Source organism: Macadamia integrifolia, chromosome 11 (assembly GCF_013358625.1).
Source record: "Macadamia integrifolia cultivar HAES 741 chromosome 11, SCU_Mint_v3, whole genome shotgun sequence".
In the NCBI taxonomy this organism is placed as follows: Eukaryota; Viridiplantae; Streptophyta; class Magnoliopsida; order Proteales; family Proteaceae; genus Macadamia; species Macadamia integrifolia.
Window position 1 is genome coordinate 21,888,953 of NC_056567.1, and position 20,107 is coordinate 21,909,059.

Consider the following 20,107-nt stretch of genomic DNA (forward strand, 5'->3'; position numbering starts at 1 on the left):
TAAAGCGCACCATGTCCTCAATAACTAAGCCCGATTAATTAAATGGGCGGACACCCCTAATCGAAACCAGACCGGCCCGACCGGTTGACACCCCTAGCAAGAAAGTTCCTGCAACTCGAATAACAACAATTGTTTTTCGGGAGAGTGATGGTTAGAGCTCTGTAGAACGAGCAATCGACGTAAACCAAACATTCACCTCTGATTCACAACTCCCTATCCCTTAACATCAGCACGGCCATGAAGTTCAGCAGAACCCATCAGTCCAAACCCACCTGATTCCCTCTTAGGCTATGAGTTTCTAATAGCAAAGCTATGAGATCTTCTACTGGCTTCGGTGATGGAGCTGCAAGAGGATTCTCCCTCGATCTCCTTAGGTTCATCACATCGGCCATTATATCCCAATAATCTAACGCCCAATTGGCATCCTTGTTCATTCTTCCTGATGGAATCGAATGGGAAGTGGGTCTTCATAGACATTTGAACATAAGTGATCTTATGAATTGGGAAATCAAAAAGTAGCATCTGCAAGAAGTCAGGCAAGTGCCAACCGAAGAAACCCAAGAATTTGGAAGCAAATAAGCTAAGGACCAATCCACATAGCACGAGAAGTGATAACCAAAGATCCAAAAAAGCTTTGAAGAGCTCATGAAACGTCCATGAATGAATCATTTGGGAAGGCATTTGTATAACCAATAGTAGTATCCCTTTCTACAGATTTGGCCAAAAAGAGGGGAACGAATCAACTTCCAGCAACAGGCAACGGGAACTACCGGCGGTTCTTCTCGAAAGCAGTTGATGCCGCTGAGTGATCTCACGGCCACTGGTAACTTTCATTTTGACCATCGGAAACTTTCATTACTGAGAACAGAGAAAATCACCAGTGAATCCAGAATTGAAGCAGTTGTCAATTTAGGGACTGTCATACTCCACTCTTTGCTTTACTAATTGCGGACTAAGGGCATTATAGTAATTTAACATACCCATAAGGGTAGATTGGCCATTTAGCAAAAAAATGCTTAATGACATAATCACTTAACGCCTTAAACCTAACATTATGGGTTTTTTAGATATAATTTTGAAAAAGTGAGAGGTATACTAGACATTATTTTCATTTTTAGAGGTTACGCCAAGTTATTTTCAAATTTAGGGGTGGTACTGGATAATTTCCCAAAAGAAAACTGTCTCTCTAGCATTTCCCACGTCTACACATAACCCATCACATGGCTGTGAAAATATATCCCTACCCCCTAAAAATTGGAGTTGTGTGTGGGCATGAAAAATGCTAGACATCTAGTGGTCTTTCTCTCTAAATTCAATATCCTACATCATTGTATTATTCGTCCAACTTTTGAGTTTTGACATGGTTTAAGTAGTAGTCATTTAAGGGGCACACTTAATCCAACAAAGGTACAAATGTTACGATCCGGTGTTCAAATTTCAAAGATAAGGCTGTGTAGTTCTCACCCCCCGCCCCGACCTCGACCTCGACCTCGACCTCGACCTCGACCTCGTGCATTGGTTACACTTTTTTATTGAACAGCAAAATCATTTCTTGCAAACTAAAAAAAAACTCACTAGCGTACCCTACCATCCCAGAGAGAGAGAGAGAGAGAGAGAGAGAGAGAGGGATACAAGCTATAGTTCTCTACTTACAGAATCTGGATGTAACATTTCAATCCAATGGTTTCTGCTCACGAGGATCCTTCCTCCAATCTCTATTCCTTTCCTTCCTTCAAAGTCAAAATAGAAACCCTAACATCCCAAACGACCCCCCTCTCCGTCTCTCCGTTTCTGATACGAGGTCGCACTGTAGCAGTATTCAGATCTCGGGTGGTTAACTGCAATGGAAAAATCCCAGACCCAGAAAGAAGAAATTTCATCTGGGCAAGCAGTTCTGCTCGGGGCTTTAGCTTCTGGTGTTAATGTTCAAACATGGGCTGTTCTCAAAATCACGTTTTTGACGCTTGGAGTTTGCCTTATTGCTATGTTAGGTTTAGCCTTTTCGTCCAGTGATTCCACCATGATCTTTCATGTTCTCTTTCTGGTGCTTTTAGCTGGGGTGCTCTTCTTTCTCCTTAGCGGGTACTTATTTCTCATCTCCACTCTTGAATTTGGGTTTCGGCTATTGCGATAAAGTAATTATTCGGAATAATATACTGTTCTATTTGAATGATCATTGCAAGTTATTTAGTTTTACATTTATGAGGAGGGTATTGCCTTCTGCCCATGATTAATTTTATGAGATTCTAGACAATGCCTCGAGAAAAATGCATGAGTGGTGATCTAACCTTAATTTTTCAAAGTATATATAAATCACAAAATAATCATCCCATTGGCATTCGGGTGCCACCTTTTCATATTCTTATGTATTCAGAAATTCATTGGAGGTGGTGCTCTTGATCCTAGATAGTAGATTGAATAGGGCACTTTTGGATTACTGATGGTTGCCCACCAGTATTTAACTCAATAAAACTGCAACATTCATCTGTAAAGATGTAATATGAACACAATGATTGAAAACAAGTTGTTCTGAAGGCCCATCAGTTTCTTGAACAAGTAACCAATAATGTGAGTTTCATAAAATGTTCTCATCTGCAAAACTGAAAGCTTTCAGCATTTATGGCAAGGCATGAGTTCTGAAGACTTGCAGATGAGGGATTTTCTAGTTATGGTAGATTGTGACCTATTTAAGATAGATATTTTTCAGTTTTGGTTGAACTGATGTTGTGCTGGGAATTGTCCAGCGTCTTTTATGGTTCTTGTGGACTGATACGTATATTTGTGATGGCCTGATTTTTAGTTGCTGTTCCGTGGTTTCTCTTTAAATGTTGTAGTGCTGGTATCTGCCCTTTCTTTTTATTATTTCCACCTGGGGACACAAGTAGTTCTTTAAGGTGACCTTTATCTCTAAGGTTTTGATAAATAGGAGAATGAGGGGTATGTGGATGTGAGCCATGAAAGTTCGTACTTAAGAAAGTTTTTGCTGATGGGTTAAGCTGTCTCATATTTAGGTGTATTTGTTTGTGCTTTTTGCTGCTTCCTCAAATTTAGATGCTTAGTCTCTGCCTTTGCTGTGCATAGAGTACTTTTACTTTATATGATGTGGAGATCCATACATTTTTAATTGGAAAAATGTATAATGAACCATATTTTACTTATCTAAAAGAGTTTTTTTGTCAAAGTGTTGACTAAAGCATCAGTGAATCATGAATGGGTTAAAAGATGGCTGGAGGGAAAATTGAAAGTAAGAGAATAATCAAAATTGTTTAAGGTATATTCTTTAATCTCATGCCAGTGGAGAATCTAGTGAACTTTTCTTCGTAATTCATTTTGTTGGGGCTCAGCTAGAGGTATATGATGTTTGCCTGAATTCTGTCCCAAATGGTACAAGGAAATAAATGGGTGTGTGCTAGTGTGGGTCATGTGCCCTTGCCTTGTAGTATGAGGCATCTATTTCTACATTTTCTTTGGATGTAACTCTTTTCTTTCCTACCTCACCCTCTCAAATTTACATTTCTTGGCTATTAGAACTGAGCAAGGCACAATGTCCTTCATACATTTTACATTAAATGTTTGAAATTGAATCTCATTTTTAAACTGGCAGTTATTCTTTGTATGACTAAAATGGTAATTTTGGATAATTGGAGAGTCAAAGGCAAGTCGAGCTCTATGGGCATGTGTTGGATTGTTTAACAGAGTCACTCAGTTAATGACTTAGTCTCTCTTTGGCATCGTCTATATTTATATTTATGACCTATTTATGAATAATAAATTATGTTATGGGATATAAACAATAGTTGTTTGGTTATTACTAAAGCTAATAGTTATGGTGAAAAATATGTTTGGTGTGCCTAAATGTAGTATATATTATGTATTATATTATTCGCAGTATGTATATATTATATAATATTGTAGTATATTATACAATATCATAATTAAAGATATGTGTGAAGGCATGGTGACTTGTGTGAGAATCGTGGGAGGTCAAGGTAGTAAAATTTCAATTACAATTGGGTTGCATTAAGGATCAACCTTAAGCCCTTACTTGTTTGCACTTGTCGTGGATGATTTAATTAGGAATATTCAAGATGAGGTTCCGTGGTGTGTGATTTTTACTGATAATATTGTTTTGGTGGATGAGGCAAACACATGGATTTACGCTAAGTTGGAGTTATGGAGATTAACCTTGGGAATCAATAGTTTTTAAGATGAGTAGAATGAGGACGGAGTATATGGTGTGTAACTTTAGTTAAACTAAGACAAATAACGTAATGGTGAAAAAATTGAGAAAGATACACCACAAAGTGATTATTTTAGATATATGAGGTCAATCATAAATAAAGAAGGTGACATAGAGGATGATGTTTCATAGAGAATTAAAGTGGGAAGTGGAGAAGTGTGTCTGAAGTGTTGTGTGATTGACGTCTTTAAAGCATCAAGGAAAATTTTATAGGACTGTCGTACTTCCAGCTACTGTTGGACGTTTGGCTATGATATTTGGGGTAGAATGTTGGGCAGTTAAGAAGTGTAATATAGATAAGCTATGTGTAGAAAAGACGAAGATGTTGAGATGGATGTGTGGTGAAATCATAGTTGTTTAACTCGTATTTGGGAATTATTTGGTAGGAGAATTATTCGAAACAATTTGTTTATTAATTTGACGATTCTGTCAAAATATCGGTAAAACAAAGCAGGAAAAATAAAATTCGGATTTGGATTCGAGAATTATTCTCTTAAACAAAAGTTGGACAAAAAATTCGGATGCTATTTTTAATATTGTAGTATTTGTTTCATATTATCTATTAATCATCACATGTGCATAATATATAAATGATATAAAAATTAAAATTTTAAAGATAAAAAATTAATATATATAGCTATGTTTCATTTCCTTTTACAATTTTTTTACCTGAACTTATTTCTTTTTACTCAAATAATTGAATATGAGAGAGAGAGAGAGAGAGAGAGAGAGAGAGAGAGAGAGAGTATAACGACTGAAAAATGGGGTGACATTATCTCGGGAAGGATGAAACTTTGTTGGTTTCTAATAAAAACAAGAAGAAAAGTAATATTGACTATCAAGTGGGTAATAAATGCATAAGAGTTACTATTTTTACGGCTATTAAAGATGAAACAACTTTTTTATATATTTTTAAAACTATCGAATTATTCGGTTATAAGTCGGTTTGACCACATTATTCATGACATTTTAAGTTCCATAAAATCACATTTTTTTTACTTTTTATTTTTTATTTTTATTTTATTTGGATTCGGAGCTAATAATTTATAAAATTTGGTTTAATTGAATTTTAATTCGGCGGATTAAATACTAGGGGTTGGCTACATAGATCCTAGCCCTCCAATCAGCTCTATTCGAGTTCATACCTAGGACAAGTCCTAAACTATGCATGCCTTTCCTCAAAACTTCTCCTATAGTCAATATAGGCCCACCTTTAGCTCTTTTAGATCCTTCATTCTAAATAAGATCACTACTCTTTACTGGTGCATCTCAAAGCCTCTGTTGATCATGGTCATGCCACCTTAAACGACTTTCTCAGAACTTATCTTGAATCGGGGCAACTTCCAAATCAGCTCTAATATGGTCAATCTTTACTTTATCCTTCATAGTTTTGCCCCTAGTTATTTAATTTGTAAATAATTCGTCTAGACCAAATTTTACGAATAATTCGTTTTTAATCCGGATAAAATAAAAAAATTCAAAAAAATTGCGATTTTTGGGAACTTTTTAAAATGTCACAAGCTGAATTGAATTACCGAATAATTCGGTAGTTTAAAAAAATATAAAAAAGTTTCATATTTATTACCCACTTGATGGTCAATATTACTTTTCTTCTTATTTTTATTAGAAACCAACAAAGTTTCATCTTTCCAGAGGTAATCTAAACCCATTTTTCAGTCGTTATACTCTCATTCTCAAGTCTCATCTGTCTCTCATTCAATTATTTGAGTAAAAGGAATAGCTAATATATTTTATTTTTTGTCTTTAAAATTTAAAATTCTAATTTTATATTATGCACATTTGATAATTAATAGATAATAGAGAAAATTACAACGCCACCCCTTAAACTTTGATTTTTAATCAACGCCACCCCCTGTACTTTTCGAAATGACAAAGACACCCCTTATAAATTTAAAAAATGCCAAATCCATCCCTGCCATTAGCTATCCCTGTTATAATGGAAGAACTATTAGCTATTTTATTAAATGCCCAAAACACCCTCACTTAACGTGACATTACTATCTTATCCTTGCCCTTTTTTCTAAAGCCAACTCCTTCGATTCCACACCTTGGAGACACGCTAGGTTCTTCTTTGGATGAAAGCTGACTTGCAACTATCGATTCTCCAGCTTTCGGCGAAGGTTTGTGTGCACCCCTCCCCTCCGGCAAAGGTTTGCGTCTACCCCTTTCCTCCGATGAAGGTTCGTCTTCAATGGCGATGGCGATGGTGATGGCCATGGCCAATATTTCCTTTCTTTCCTCGATATCTGATCAAACCCATCTCCCTCGTTTTCCTTCTCACTACTGTCACCAATCACAATACACCTCTTTGGCTCTTCCCCTTCTTCTCTCTCTTGATCTCGATTCTTGGCCTAAAATAATATAATCAAACAATATATAAAAAATGAAGTTGATTTTAAAAAATCTCCTCATGATCGAACAATACAAAATGGCGATAAAAAAGATGCAAAGGGGTTTTCCTAATTTCGCAGGAACACGACAGTGGAGGGTGCTTCACATAAGTCCATTATATACTAAAAAGGCACACATGATCCTCACTGACATTGGGAATCCTACAAAATAGGTGGAGGATGGAAGATGAGAATTAATGGTTGCTTTTCCTATTAATGGTGAGTTTCCCTATTAATCCATCTCATGGTTCGAGCTGAGACTCAGAGAGAGTATTTTGAGGGGAGGTGCAGAAGCTTAAAGGAAATGAAACATCCGTTACTGACTACCGGCATGCATGTTCTCAAATGCCGACATTGTCTCCATGCTCTCAACTATCGGACTACCCTTACGATCCTCCTTAACCAAGGTTTAGGGTTTTAGATGGTGATGGCGATAACCAATGCTCTCTTCTCTGTTTAGTTGGGTTAAGGTTGAGTTGTTGTTGTGTCTAGGGTCAACCATGAATAAAGAAGTTGATATAGAGGACGATGTTTCACATGGAATTAAAGTGGGATGGAAAAAGTGGAGAGATGCATCTAGAGTGTTGTGTTATCGACGTGTTCCTTTAAAGCTTAAAGGAAAATTTTATAGGACAGTCGTAAAATCGATCATGATGTTTAGGACGGAATGTTGGCAGTTAAGAAATTATCGTATAGATAAACTAAGTGTAGCAAATATGAGGATGTACTGAAAAATTAGGGAGGATAAAGTAAGGAATGATCATATTAGAATTGATTTGGGAGTTGTCCTAATAAATGATAAGCTCTGAGAAAGTCATTTGAGGTGGCATTGTCATGTTCAACGAAGGCCTTGGGCAGCACCAGTATAGAGGAGTGATCTATTCAGATTGAAGGAACTAAAAGAGCTAGGGGCAGACCTAAAATGACCTTAGGAGAAATAGTGAGGAAAGACATGCATAGTTTAAGTCTTGTCTCAAGTATTACCTCAAATAGAGTTGTTTGGAGGGCAATGATCCATGTAGCCAACCCCGTTTCTGTTGTTGTTGCGGTGTTCCTTTATTTTTATTATTATTATTTTTCCTTTGCATGAATCCATGTAGCCAACCCCATTAGTTGGGATAAGGTTGAGTTGTTGTATAGTATAGTATATATATCATAGTTATGAAGGCGACAAAGCAACCAAGGTGATGGAGGATAGTAAAAAATCAAGGCGACACCAACAAGGCGCCAGTCCAAGCTGTAAATGCCTTATCCCCTAGGCACCGCCTTGATAACTATGATATATAGCCACCTTGATAAATATGATATATAGCCACCTTAATAACTATGTATATATTATATAAAATAGGAGAAAAGAACGCTACCCGGTTGTGTGCTCTTGCTATTAGACACATAGGCGGTGAAATGACCATCTTGCCCCCTATTTGATGTCTCAGAGCCTACACAGGGGCCACGCAACTAGATAACATTCTCTTTCCCTATAATATAATATATGTTAAGAAAGAGAGTGCGGATAGGGCAGGGCAGGGTGGGGGTTTGGGAGAGAGAGGCTTTGTTCTAATTTTTGTTAACCTTACCATTTACTCCACTTAAGTAGCAATTCTGCACATGTTCATTGATGGTACCTGCATAAACAACATTAAAAATTTAATGATATATCTTAAACAACTCTTGAGTTGCTTATGAATTTCTGTTTGAATTGGATTTATTTAATGAGAATAAAGGTTATAAATCATACCAATCACATCTATTTATGTTTGTGTCAGAAAACATAAATTTGAACTATAGCAAAGAGAGCCTTAGGTTGTCTTTTGGTATTATTTATGTTTTTATTTTTCTGACACATTTTCATTTCCGTATGTGTTTGGTATCATTTATGGACCTTATTTTTATTTAAAATAAATTAGAATAACCCAAAAACCATAAAAGGCTTAAAGACCATTTTTGTGTTATGGCAAAATACCGTTATCTCCATTTGTGCAGTAAACATTAATTAACATGTGTAGAATTGCTAATTAAGTGAGGGTAAAATTGTAAAATAGTGAATTTTATAACTAAAGCCTGGGCAAGTGTTTTTTGGGTGGGACAGAGGGGCTATGCCTAGACACAGGGGCATGCCCTCAGGAGGGGCATAAGGGTCACTTTGCACCCCTTGTGTCTGGGCGTAGCCCCTGTGTCCCACCCAGAAAACTTTGTTCCATAAATCCCCCTCCCTAACCTTCCCTCCATACCTCACCTCATCCCCACCTCCTTTCTCTGCAACTACCTGCACCCCCATTCTCTCCCTCTGCGTCACATGCTAAATCCGAGTGGATGAGACGACCACTTGGAGCGTTCTTCTTTGAGCTCTTGAGAAAGGTATGCTGGCGGCATTGTGGAATGAACTAGTTGGAGCATCCCTCTCCTGTCTTCTCTCTCATTAGTCACGAGCAGTTTCAGTTTCATTTTCAAACTGGAGATTTGAGCTAACCATAAACCATGCACCCACCGTGGAAGAGAATCTCCCACTGCTTTAACACTCATAGAGTAAAATACTATGTATAATCTGCAATTAATCTGCACTAAATGGTGAAGAGGAGATATCTGAGTTTGTCATTTTAGTTTTCAGTTGTCTTTGTTATTCTTTCTTCATGGTATGCTGCTGCACCTGATATATTATGCTCAATAGATTAAGACACCTTTCAAATCCCGTCTGTTCCTGGAAAACATCTGTTGCATATGTAATGCAAATGTGGTGAAATTATTTGGCCTGCCAGCCCCACCTATTGTTCAATAGAATGCCCAGACAGTATGCTAATTCATGAAACTCCCGTATCCCCGGTTTCCCAGATGGGTTTCTAGCATAAAACCGTGGATGTGTTCAATGAAGCTAGAATGGCTCGTATGGAACTGGATAAGTTTGCCTATACTAGTGCTTTGAGTGTAAGTACTTGAGTTGGGGATCTAATACTGGGAAAGCTCGTCCACGGGTTTCTTACCATCAGCGGTTTGGGTAATCAAGTCTTCTTGACCAATTTACTCATTGACATGTACTCAAAGTGTGGACACGATCAGGCAATGTTCCTGTTTGATAATTCTGAGTTTGATGATGTTTCTTGGAATTCCTTGATTTCTGGTTATATTCAGATAGTTTCACTGATGGAGTGCTGAAAATCTTATTTAAATGCATTTATCTAGATTTAGATTGAACAGTTCTGGACTGGGTAGTGTAATAAAGGCATTCCATGTGAAACAGTTCAAAAGAAATTGGAAAAATGCTTCATGGCTGTGTAATCAAACTCGGGTTGGATTTAGATGTTGTAGTGGCAACTGCATTGCTTGATATGTATCCATAGATTGGGGTTCTGAACGACGCAGCCAAGGTTTTCAGGTTTGTACCTGAACTGAATGTTGTCACGATTGCCGGGTTCTGAATAATGCCATGATTGCCAGGTTTTTTCGATCAGAGACTGAATTGTGTGATAAATTTTCAGATGAAGCCCCCTGTGAGATGCAACTATATATACTCTGCACATGGGCCTACAAACCTATTTTTCATTCTATGATATAACATGTCTAGTAGGTACCAAACAATTTATATTTTTAGATCGAAAATAATTTTCATTAATAATTTTTTTTTTTATTTTTATAAATAGGTCATAAATAAAAACATAAATGATACCAAAGATAACCTTAATGTACTGTGAGATTGTATCATTTTGGTCGTTTATAAAAGTTGCATTCATGAATGAAGAGTTCTCGCATGCTAAGAAACATTTGAAAATGATTTTTTAAAAAGATGAACAACGAAGGAGAGTGTAGCTCTGAGGCGGAGGGAATTCTGGGATCCCATGGGGATCGGCCGCCGGATAGAGGTAAACAAAAAAAAATCACTAATTTTTGGTCGGCTGTACATAGGCTTCATTCCCTCCAGGATCCTGGGGAGGCCCCTAGCGTAGAGCATGAGACTGAAACAGGTTCTGACAGAAACATAGAGAAGGGGACTGAGAAGCAGTCTCAGGTGGAGGCTACCATCGAGGCTTTACCTGTATTCAGGGATGGCGGGATTGTCCAGAGGGAGAAATCCCATGCTACGGTGACGAAGAGATCCCTTCCGAACATCGAGAACCTCCCAGATCCGATTCATGCAGGGCCCCTCACTAAGGTAGTTATCCCTCAGGAAGCATATGAGGAGAAGCTGCAAAGTTTCGACTTTGCGCTGATCGGGAGAGTCAATTTTCGTTATGTTTCAATGAATGATGTGCGAAGTGCTGCCAAGGAGGCCTAGAATCTGAAAGGTAGAGTAACTCTTGCTCCCTTAGGGAAAGGCTTCATTCTTCTCCGATTTGAATTCAAAGGGGACATGTCATCCATGTGGAAACGAGGTCCAGTTAAGGTGAAGGGACAGGTCATTCGATTTCAGCGTTGGCGCCCAGAATTTAGTATTCATGATGACCATACCCAAACTAAATTAGTTTGGATTCGCTATCCTGAATTGCCTATGGAATATTGGCATGAGCGAATTTTATTATCAATGGCAAAGGCCTCTGGCCGCCCTGTGGAGATAGACCGTCGGACGAGGAACGCTACCATGGGTAGCTATGCACGTATCCTCGTAGAGGTGGAACTTGGGGGTTCTCGTGTGGAGGAGATCCAGGTGGAGAGAAAGCAACCGAGAACGGACACTTTATTCTGGTTTAAACAGAGAATCTTGTATGAAGACGAGATTGACAGATGCTCGTTTTGTAAAAAACTGGGTCATTCTATCAACCAATGCAGGGAGAAGAAAGATAAGGAGAGGTCCGATGAAGGCTTAAGGGGAGATGCTGCTGTGAATTTGGACCAAGGAGGTGGTGGCCGGACAGAGGATGGGCGGCTCTCACTGGCGGCAAATCCTGATGTTTCTTGTGACATGGAAAGGGCTACTTTGGAAGGATATATTCAGCCTCTTTTGTTTAAGGAAAATACCATAAATAATGGAGATCTTCCAATGGGAGATTCCACTACAATTTTGGACGGTAGTATGGATAGGAATCAAGGTGATTTGGAGATATTCCTCCCAATATCTCACGTTCCTACTACAAATACCCATGATCCGTTTATGGTGGATAATCCACTTGGTGAAGGTGGATATGAATATGGATCAGACCCAGCTGAATCTGATTTCTCTTCCTTTGAGAAGGAAACGCAGGCTTCTGAGGAAGAAAATATGAATAAGGCTGCTGGTCCGATCATGGTAGGTGTGCCAGAAAATACAGGGAGTGAGAAGGTACAACGTAAATTACGTCCTTGCAAGAATAGAGTGTCGTATACTGCTGCTCGTGGAGGAAGAACCCAAGTCAGAGGTGGCAAGAGTGGGAGAACTCAAAACTGGGGCGAGGAGGTTCATGTGGTCTCTAGCATGGCGTCATCTCAGTACTTAGGAGGCAAGATGATTATTCAACACCAAGAGATTGCGGAACTGGATAATGCCATATGCCAGGCAGAGGAAGAAAGTAGAAAAGGGAAGACAATCGCAGTGACGGGGCAGGCGTCAAGGTCTGACCGTGAGACTGTGCTCCATAGGTGATTTTATGAAGATCCTGTTTTGGAATATCAGAGGGATGCGAAAGGCGTTCGGTAAACGTGCCTTGAGGGACATTATAATTAAGAAGGACCCAAACCTTCTGTGTATTGCAGAGCCGATGATCTCTGTGAGTGATTTCCCGAATCTATTTTTTAATAAATTGGGATTTCATAGCGATTTTATCTTTAATCATAGAGCAGATAGAGTATCTAACCTGTGGATTCTTTGGAAGCGCAATCTGAGAATGCCCGTGGTTGTCTCTAATTCAGAGCAACATATAACTGCCTCTATGTCTTGGGGGGCTCATCGAATTCAGGTGACATTTGTGCATGCCAGCTGCTTCAGAGCAGAGAGAAGAATTTTATGGACGCTTTTGGCGGCTGATTCCCCTTTGGTTCCTACCCCGTGGGCGATGATGGGTGATTTCAACGCCACTCTTCACTCTCATGAAAAGCGAGGCCCAGGGAACTTTAGTCTAGGCTCTGTAGCGGAGTTTGGAGCCATGGTAGATGCTTGCTCCATGTCTCAGGTTCCCTCGATTGGCAGAAAATTCACTTGGACAAACAATCGATGCAGTGGAAATGTTTGTTCGGTTCTGGACAGAAGTTTCTGTAACGAAGAATGGCTTGATAGTTTTCAGAATTGTTCTCAATATGTTCTTCAACGTATTGGTTCTGATCATGCCCCATTGCTTCTTATGTCTGATTATAGTCAGAGGCCTCAGAATTGCCCATTTAGATTTCACCGATTCTGGATGGATCATGACGATTTTGATAGAGTGGTGGAGGATTCTTGGTCGGAATGGATTTCGGGAGCACCTATCTATGTCCTTGTCAATAAGCTTAAAAAACTTAAGGGTGTGATCAGAGACTGGGCAAGGTCTGTTTTTCCTCACCTGGATAGGGCGCTGGAAGAGGCAAAGAGGGATTTAGCTCAGATTCAGGAGTAGATTGATATACAAGGTATGGATGATCAGTTATTTGCCTTGGAGGCTGAGGCTAAGACTACATTGATTAAGGTCATGGAGAATCATGAAAAAATGTGGGCTGAAAAAGCAAGGATTAGATGGCTGAAATTTGGTGATAGAAATTCCAAATTCTTCCACCTTTCGACAAAAATGAGGAGGAATAAGAATACGATTAGATCACTTAAGAAGCAGGACGGCTCTATGGTTGATGATCCCATCCAAATAGGGAACTACATAGTTGATTTCTATGAGAATTTTCACAAAGTTACCCCGACGGTTCAGCATGAGGAATTACTGGATAATATTCCCTTGATCTTGAACCAAGCTGATCAGTACCACTTGGATGGCCTTCCTGGTGATGTTGAGATTAAAAAGGCTGTGTGGGAGCTTGATCCGGATAGCTCGCCTGGTCCTGACGGCTTCCCTGGGGCTTTTTTCAGAAGATGCTGGCACATTGTGGAAAAAGAAGTGAGCAATGCAGTCAGATTCTTTTTCAGCTCGAGCTACATGCCGCAGGGTGTGAATAATAATTTCCTTGTGTTGATTCCAAAGGTAGATGGGGCTGATAATCTAGGTAACTTTCGGCCCCTATGCATGGGCAATTTCTTCTGCAAAATTATTACAAAGGTGATGGCATTGAGGTTGGAGCCTCTGCTTCCCAGATCAATATCTGATGAGCAAGGAGCTTTTCAAAAAGGAAAGATTATCTATGATAATATTACTGTTGCTTCAGAGCTTGCAAACTTGATGTTCTCATCCACCAGAGGAGGGGGTATTGGAATAAAAATCGATATCAGGAAAGCCTATGATACAATTGACTGGAAGTTTATCTTTCAGGTTATGCATAGATTTGGTTTTTCTGAGCGATGGACAGACTGGCTCAACCAAATTCTAATATCTTCTAAGATTTCAATTCTAGTTAATGGAGGTCCGCAAGGCTTTTTTAATGTGGAACAAGGCCTGAGACAAGGTGATCCGATTTCGCCGATGCTGTTTATCATTGCAGAAGAAGTTCTATCTCGGGGATTGAAGGGGTTAATCCAGTCGAACCAAATAAAGCCAATTCAAGGCCCAAGAGGCGCTGAAACACCAGGGCACATCTTGTTCGTGGATGATATCTTTATATTCACCAATGCTTCCCAGAGGTATGTCCACAATCTAAAATTTTTTTTGACAAAATATCAAGAATTTTCAGGTCAATGCATCAATCTTGATAAAAGTAAGCTCTTCCTCGGCAAGATTAATTCAGCAAGGAGGCAGAATATCTCTAATATTTTGGGAATTCGAAGTTGTTGTTTCCCTACAAAATATTTAGGGGTTGAAATCTTTAAGGGTCGGTTAAAAAAAACTGCCCTCATGCCTGTTATGGACAGTGTGAAGAAGCGCCTTGCAGGGTGGAAGGGTAAGCTTCTTTCAATGGCGGGAAGAACAGAACTAGTCAGATCTGTGATTTCTAGTATCCCTACTCACAATTTTGCTGTATACTGGTGGCCCTCATCTCTTTTAGCTACTATGGAGAGGTGGATGCGAAACTTTATATGGACAGGGGAGGTGGAAAGTATGAGAGCAATTACAGTGAAGTGGAATACTCTGTGCAAGCCCAAAGAAGAAGGGGGACTAGGGATCAGGAAGCTAAGAGATTCAAATAAAGCTATGTTGTGTAAAATGGTTTGGAGAATTAAACATGGGAAATCGAATGCTAGTTCATTCCTTCGTGCAAGATTTGTTAAAAAGGATGGTAAATTTTCCAAGGGAAGCAGGCCTTCATCAATTGCCCTAGGGATTCGGAAGTCATGGGATTTTGTGTCAGAGCACGAGAGGTGGGTTATTGGCAATGGTAATTTGACAAACTTCTGGAAGGATAAATGGTGGGGACCTAAATCTCTGATGGAGGAGATACAAACTATGGGCCTTTCCCCCCCTAATACTAATGCCAAAGTGTGTGGTTTTATCCAGGATGGTCAATGGAATTTCCCTATAGTACAGTCTGCACTTCTAAATAATATTTTTACCTCTGATCAGATGGAGGACTTCTGCGCCTGGGAATTATCTCCTATGGGGAATTTTTCTACGGCTTCTGCATGGGATGAAATTAGAGAAAAATCACCAAAAGTCCCTTGGTTCTCTTTGATTTGGAGGAAAGGTCTTCCTCCACGGTATTCTACCTTAGGATGGCGGCTTGCTCATAGGAAACTCCCAACGGACGAGCTGATCAAAGCGAAAGGTATCATGATGGCATCGAGATGCTTTCCTTTGCAACCAAGATGAAGATGGCATTGACCATGTATTTATTCACTGTCCATACTCAACTGGCATATGGGAAAGGTTCGGTGCTTGTTTTGGGATTTATTGGCCGATGCATCAATCTATAGAAGGATTGATAACATGGTGGAAGTCCAAGGCAAGAATCTTAAACTTAAAAAACCTATGGCTGTTGAGCTTCTCAATCATTGCCACTAATATTTGGTGGGAGAGAAATAGACGAAGCCATGAGGACAAGGCTCGATCTGATGTGCATATTTTTGAATTAATTTGCCATGAGATTGGTCTTTGCTTGGGTAGTTCGAAGGGTGAAGTGAAGAGTATCAGCGATCTTTTATGCTGCAGGAAATTGGGATTACATGTAGAGGCCCCTAAGTATGTTCCGCCTCTAGAAGTTCATTGGTGTAAACCCCATTCAAATTGGTTTAAAATCAATGTAGACGGGAGTTCTCTGGGAAATCCAGGAAGGGCAGGTGCTGGTGGAATTGCTCGTAACAAAGAGGGTCAGATTTGCAACTCTTTCAGTATTTATTTAGGCATTAAAAAAATCTTTGAGGCTGAGTTTGAAGCGGTTTTGGAAGGTCTGATCATGGCAAAGAGATATGGGGCGAGTGAAGTGTGGGTTGAGTCAGATTCGGCTGGTGTAGTGTCTGCTGTGCAGAAGAACCAAGTTCCATGGTTTGTGCTCCAACGATGGAGAGCGATTCTCCCCTATTTGAATTCTATTTCGCGGAAAATTTCTCATTGTTTTCGCGAGGCAAATGTGGTTGCAGATTATTTGGCAAGGAAGGCTTCAAAATCAGGAATCACAGAGACCTCTGTGACATTCCCCAGTCATATTATGATGGAGATTGAAAATGATGCAATGGACAGGCATAGATTTAGATTCTGCTAGGGTGTTTATTGCTTTCTCTGCTGATGGCCATGCCGAAGGTGGAGAGAGTAAGTTTCTCTAGTGGTCTCGGCTGTGTTCCCTTTCTTTTATGTTGGTGTATTTTCCCCTTTTATTTTAATAATATCATCTTTTAACAAAAAAAAAAAGAGAAACATTTGAAACTGTCGATGTAACCCAGCAATTAGTAAAGCATGTTACTCTTGAACGGTAATTATTGTTCTGGTATCCACAGCTTGAACTGCAAATGTCAATTTTAGATTATTTTGTGTGCTCAAATAAATAAAAAAAATGCCAGCTTCTAGTATTGCCAAGTGTATCGAGTATCGACAATGAGATTCATGCAAAATCTGACCTCAAATACAAATATACGGTGGCTAAACATGTCCTTTCCAGACTCCCAGTGCCCAGCAATTTGATGAATCTTCTATTGGACTAAGCTGATTCATGACTTCTGTAAAATTTTATTATGTAATTATCGCAAGAGCTGTTGTACCCATAGTTGCCACGGCGACAAGGCGAACCAAGGCGGTGGAGGGTTGTCTAAGCACTTAGGCGAGAAGGCGCCCGCCTTAAGGCGAACTAGGCAAACAAGTGTTATTTTTTATTTTTCCTATTTTCTAATATTATTTAGTAAGTTATATATACCTTGTATCATAAAAAATAAAGATTAAGCCACATCAAGTCATTAAAAATCAATATTTAGCCACATCAAATCATAAAAAATTAACACTAAGTCATATTAAGTTATAAAAAATCAACATTTAGAGAAATGCTCTTATTCTATAATAAGTTTGACTGGTCAAATGATTTTATTTTTACATGAGATTTTTTGTATTAGTTATAATATAAAACCAGCTTTCTAACAAGTCTAAGATTACTTAAATCTGAGTTGCAATGACAAAGTTATGCTTCAGTTAAACTTATTTTTAAGTGCACGAATACTGTTAAAATCGCCTGAATGAAAATAATTTTATGAACATCAAAACAAAATATTTTTTTACCGGACTTTTGGTTTTTAGCGATGTTTTAACATGATAGAATTTATAAAATTTTTATAATTGAGAAAAACGCTAGCATTTAAAAGTTGAAAATCGTCCCTATAACCAAAATCTAGTTTTTGTTTTTGGACTGGGGGGTTGACTTTTTATCCTTTTAGAATTTGATTTTTAAACTATTTTTATTGGATTCAAATAGGGGGTATTTGGTTATTTATGAATAATATCTTAAGTAAATGAAATAACAAATATGTTATTTCATTTACTTGAATGATATTTGGCATAAATAAGTATCGAAACACAAGGCGACATGCAGTGCAACAAGGCGGCTGTTGCCTAGGCCCCAGGCAAATCGCCTGGACGCCTAGTCGTCGCCTAGACGACGCCTTGACAACTATGGTTGTACCACTACAGATCAGACTAAGAGGTCTGTTTTCACCCTCTCATTGTATTCCAGGGATGACCTAATTTATACCAAGACTATTTTTGTGATGTTGGCCTTTTGCATCCTCGGTACTAGAGGTATTCTCTATTAAAATTGATTGCACATAGCTTCTCTGTGGTGTTTTTAAGTTTCAAAACGTGATGAGCTTTTGCCTTTTTGAGATGCTACATACTTGCAGTTCCATGGACACCTCTCAGATGCTTCGATAATGGATCATTTTGGTGGGGGCGGGGGGGTGTGGCGGTCTTGTTTTGCTTAATAACCTTTTATTTTTCTGATTGAAACCAGAATCGTCACATTAGAGAACTGTAGATGCATATCCATAATGCCTTGATATTTTCGTTGTGGAAGCTCCTTTGCAGATCGTTGATTTGTGTGTGCCTTTGCAGTTTTCTTGCAGAGACAGGTCTCGTAACCATTGAACAACAAATACAGGAAATAGGTATGGAGCCAAAAGATCAAAATGAGCAAAACAAGAAGAGAAGCTGATGCTAATGTTCTACAGTTGCATAGACATAACATTTAAAACTAGAAGCATCAAGAAATATCACAGAAAGCTGTTTATGCCATTTTATATCAGATTAGATGAGAAAGGAGCATTGCTCATGAGTACTACAAAAACAAAGAGGTAGAAGAAGAAGAAAAATAAGAAAAAGAAGGAAGCAATAATGCTCAAAAACAGCTAAACAAGAACAATTATTTCTACATGGTTTAAGGAATCTTCAGAAATCTGGCTTTGTTGCTCATCCTGTCTTCCCTTCCTTCTCCTTTGGTTTTCCCTTTTTGGACTTCATGAAGCAGAAACACGAGCAGCACGGCAACTGAATCAAGAACTTCATCGCCTTGGTTTTGGTTATGCTGAATGTTCAGAAAGCAAGCATGTATCGACAAGTGTAGCCTTGGTTTTTCTTCAATTTTCAAATTTTATCACTCAAATCATTGGATTCGATTCTTATCACTTTCAGAAAAGAAAATGCCTAATCTCTCCAGCTTTTCGAGGTAGGAGTGGTTGGGTCTTAATTGAATTAATTATGTTATGTTTGCTTTTTCTTTTGTGGGTCACCTTGGTCACTAGCGGAAAAAGCTGACAATTAATGAAAATCTCAGTGGGGGAAAGCATTGGTTCTTTTGTCTTTGATCGTTGGCACGTGGTTATAGCATATCTGGATAATTCCTTGATGACCAACTATTTTGATAAAAATTCTGGGGAAACTACATCATTACCCAGTTTTGGGTTTCCTTCTACATAATTATCCTCAATTAACTAAATGACTCAAAAATAAGTTTCAATATTACAGATCTATCCAAAACAGTGATCTCTCTCATCCTAATTATATTTTTACCCTCCATATTCTTCTTCCTCCCCTTCCCCTATCGCTGGTTAGACATGAACTACATTCTTCGCTGATATGAAGGTATTCGTTAATGACGGAAAGAATAGATCGTAGGCTAACTTCAAGGGTAGCTGCCTCCTAGAATAGATAGAGAGAGAGAAAGAGAGAGAGAGAGAGAGAAAGGATTTTCTATCTTCGTTACCTTCTATCCAAACCCTTACATTTATATATATATTCTTGATTCCCTAACAATCCTCTGTATCAGACTTAGCTAATTCTAACCGTTAACACAATCATCCAAGGCTGCAAGTTGCTCCTTCCCTTTGTGATTCTCTCTTGGTTGAGGTGTAGCTGTTGAAATGGTAGCCTTGTCATGCTGTTCCTCCTTATCACGCTGAGTCATAACATTCACCCTCTTCCCCTTCCAGTTGTACTTTTAACGTCTCCCTGTTCAACGGTTGCAAGAAGTTTCTCCCTTTCTGATAATTGCAATTATCTTCTTCGATCAAGTCATCGGATAACGCTGTCTTGAATTCCTTACCCTTGGGAAGGCCTACATCTCTTCCTTTACTCTCTGTGTCTCTCTAAAAATTTAAAATAATAATGAAAAAAGTTGAAAGATAGTTTGGGAGATGTTAAAACACAAACGATATCTTTGGCACTGGAAGAGGGTTTATAGGATTTAATGGAAAAAAAAATACTGGGAAAAATATATGGCTCTGCAAATCTTGCATCGTGCGTTGGTTTAACAAGAAATGCCCTACAAAATCCCAAAAATGATAGATGGCCATCCCTCCACATCCGTTAATGTCGGATTTAACAGGAAGTCCCCAAAAAAAATCAGTAAGAAAGAGAGATCGGATGCGGGAGTGATGAACGAACCTCAAACATCGTCATCTCTGCAGATTCAAAATTGAGCATCGGAGGTATTCGTCTCTGCAAATCTGGCGTCAAACATTGGATCCAATAGGAAAACCTCCAAAAGTCCAAGAGGGAGAGAGAAAGTTACAAAA

At 38.8% G+C, this 20,107-nt stretch overlaps 1 protein-coding gene across 1 annotated transcript; it reads left to right on the plus strand.

The window, feature by feature from the left end:
* The first annotated feature begins 1,600 nt into the window (after positions 1–1,600).
* Positions 1,601–18,889, plus strand: LOC122094312. The gene is made up of 2 exons (XM_042665081.1): positions 1,601–2,082; positions 18,150–18,889. Exons 1-2 carry the CDS (start codon positions 1,844–1,846, stop codon positions 18,247–18,249), a joined length of 339 nt encoding a protein of 112 aa, XP_042521015.1. The 5' UTR covers positions 1,601–1,843; the 3' UTR covers positions 18,250–18,889.
* The last annotated feature ends 1,218 nt before the right edge of the window (positions 18,890–20,107 follow it).

Excerpts from the sequence above, each read along its gene's own strand:
- LOC122094312 (XM_042665081.1), top strand. The coding sequence starts at position 1,844 with ATGGAAAAATCCCAGACCCAGAAAGAAGAAATTTCATCTGGGCAAGCA. Across the intron at positions 2,083-18,149 it reads CTCTTCTTTCTCCTTAGCGG|TTTTCTTGCAGAGACAGGTC; the intron begins GTACTTATTTCT and ends GTGCCTTTGCAG.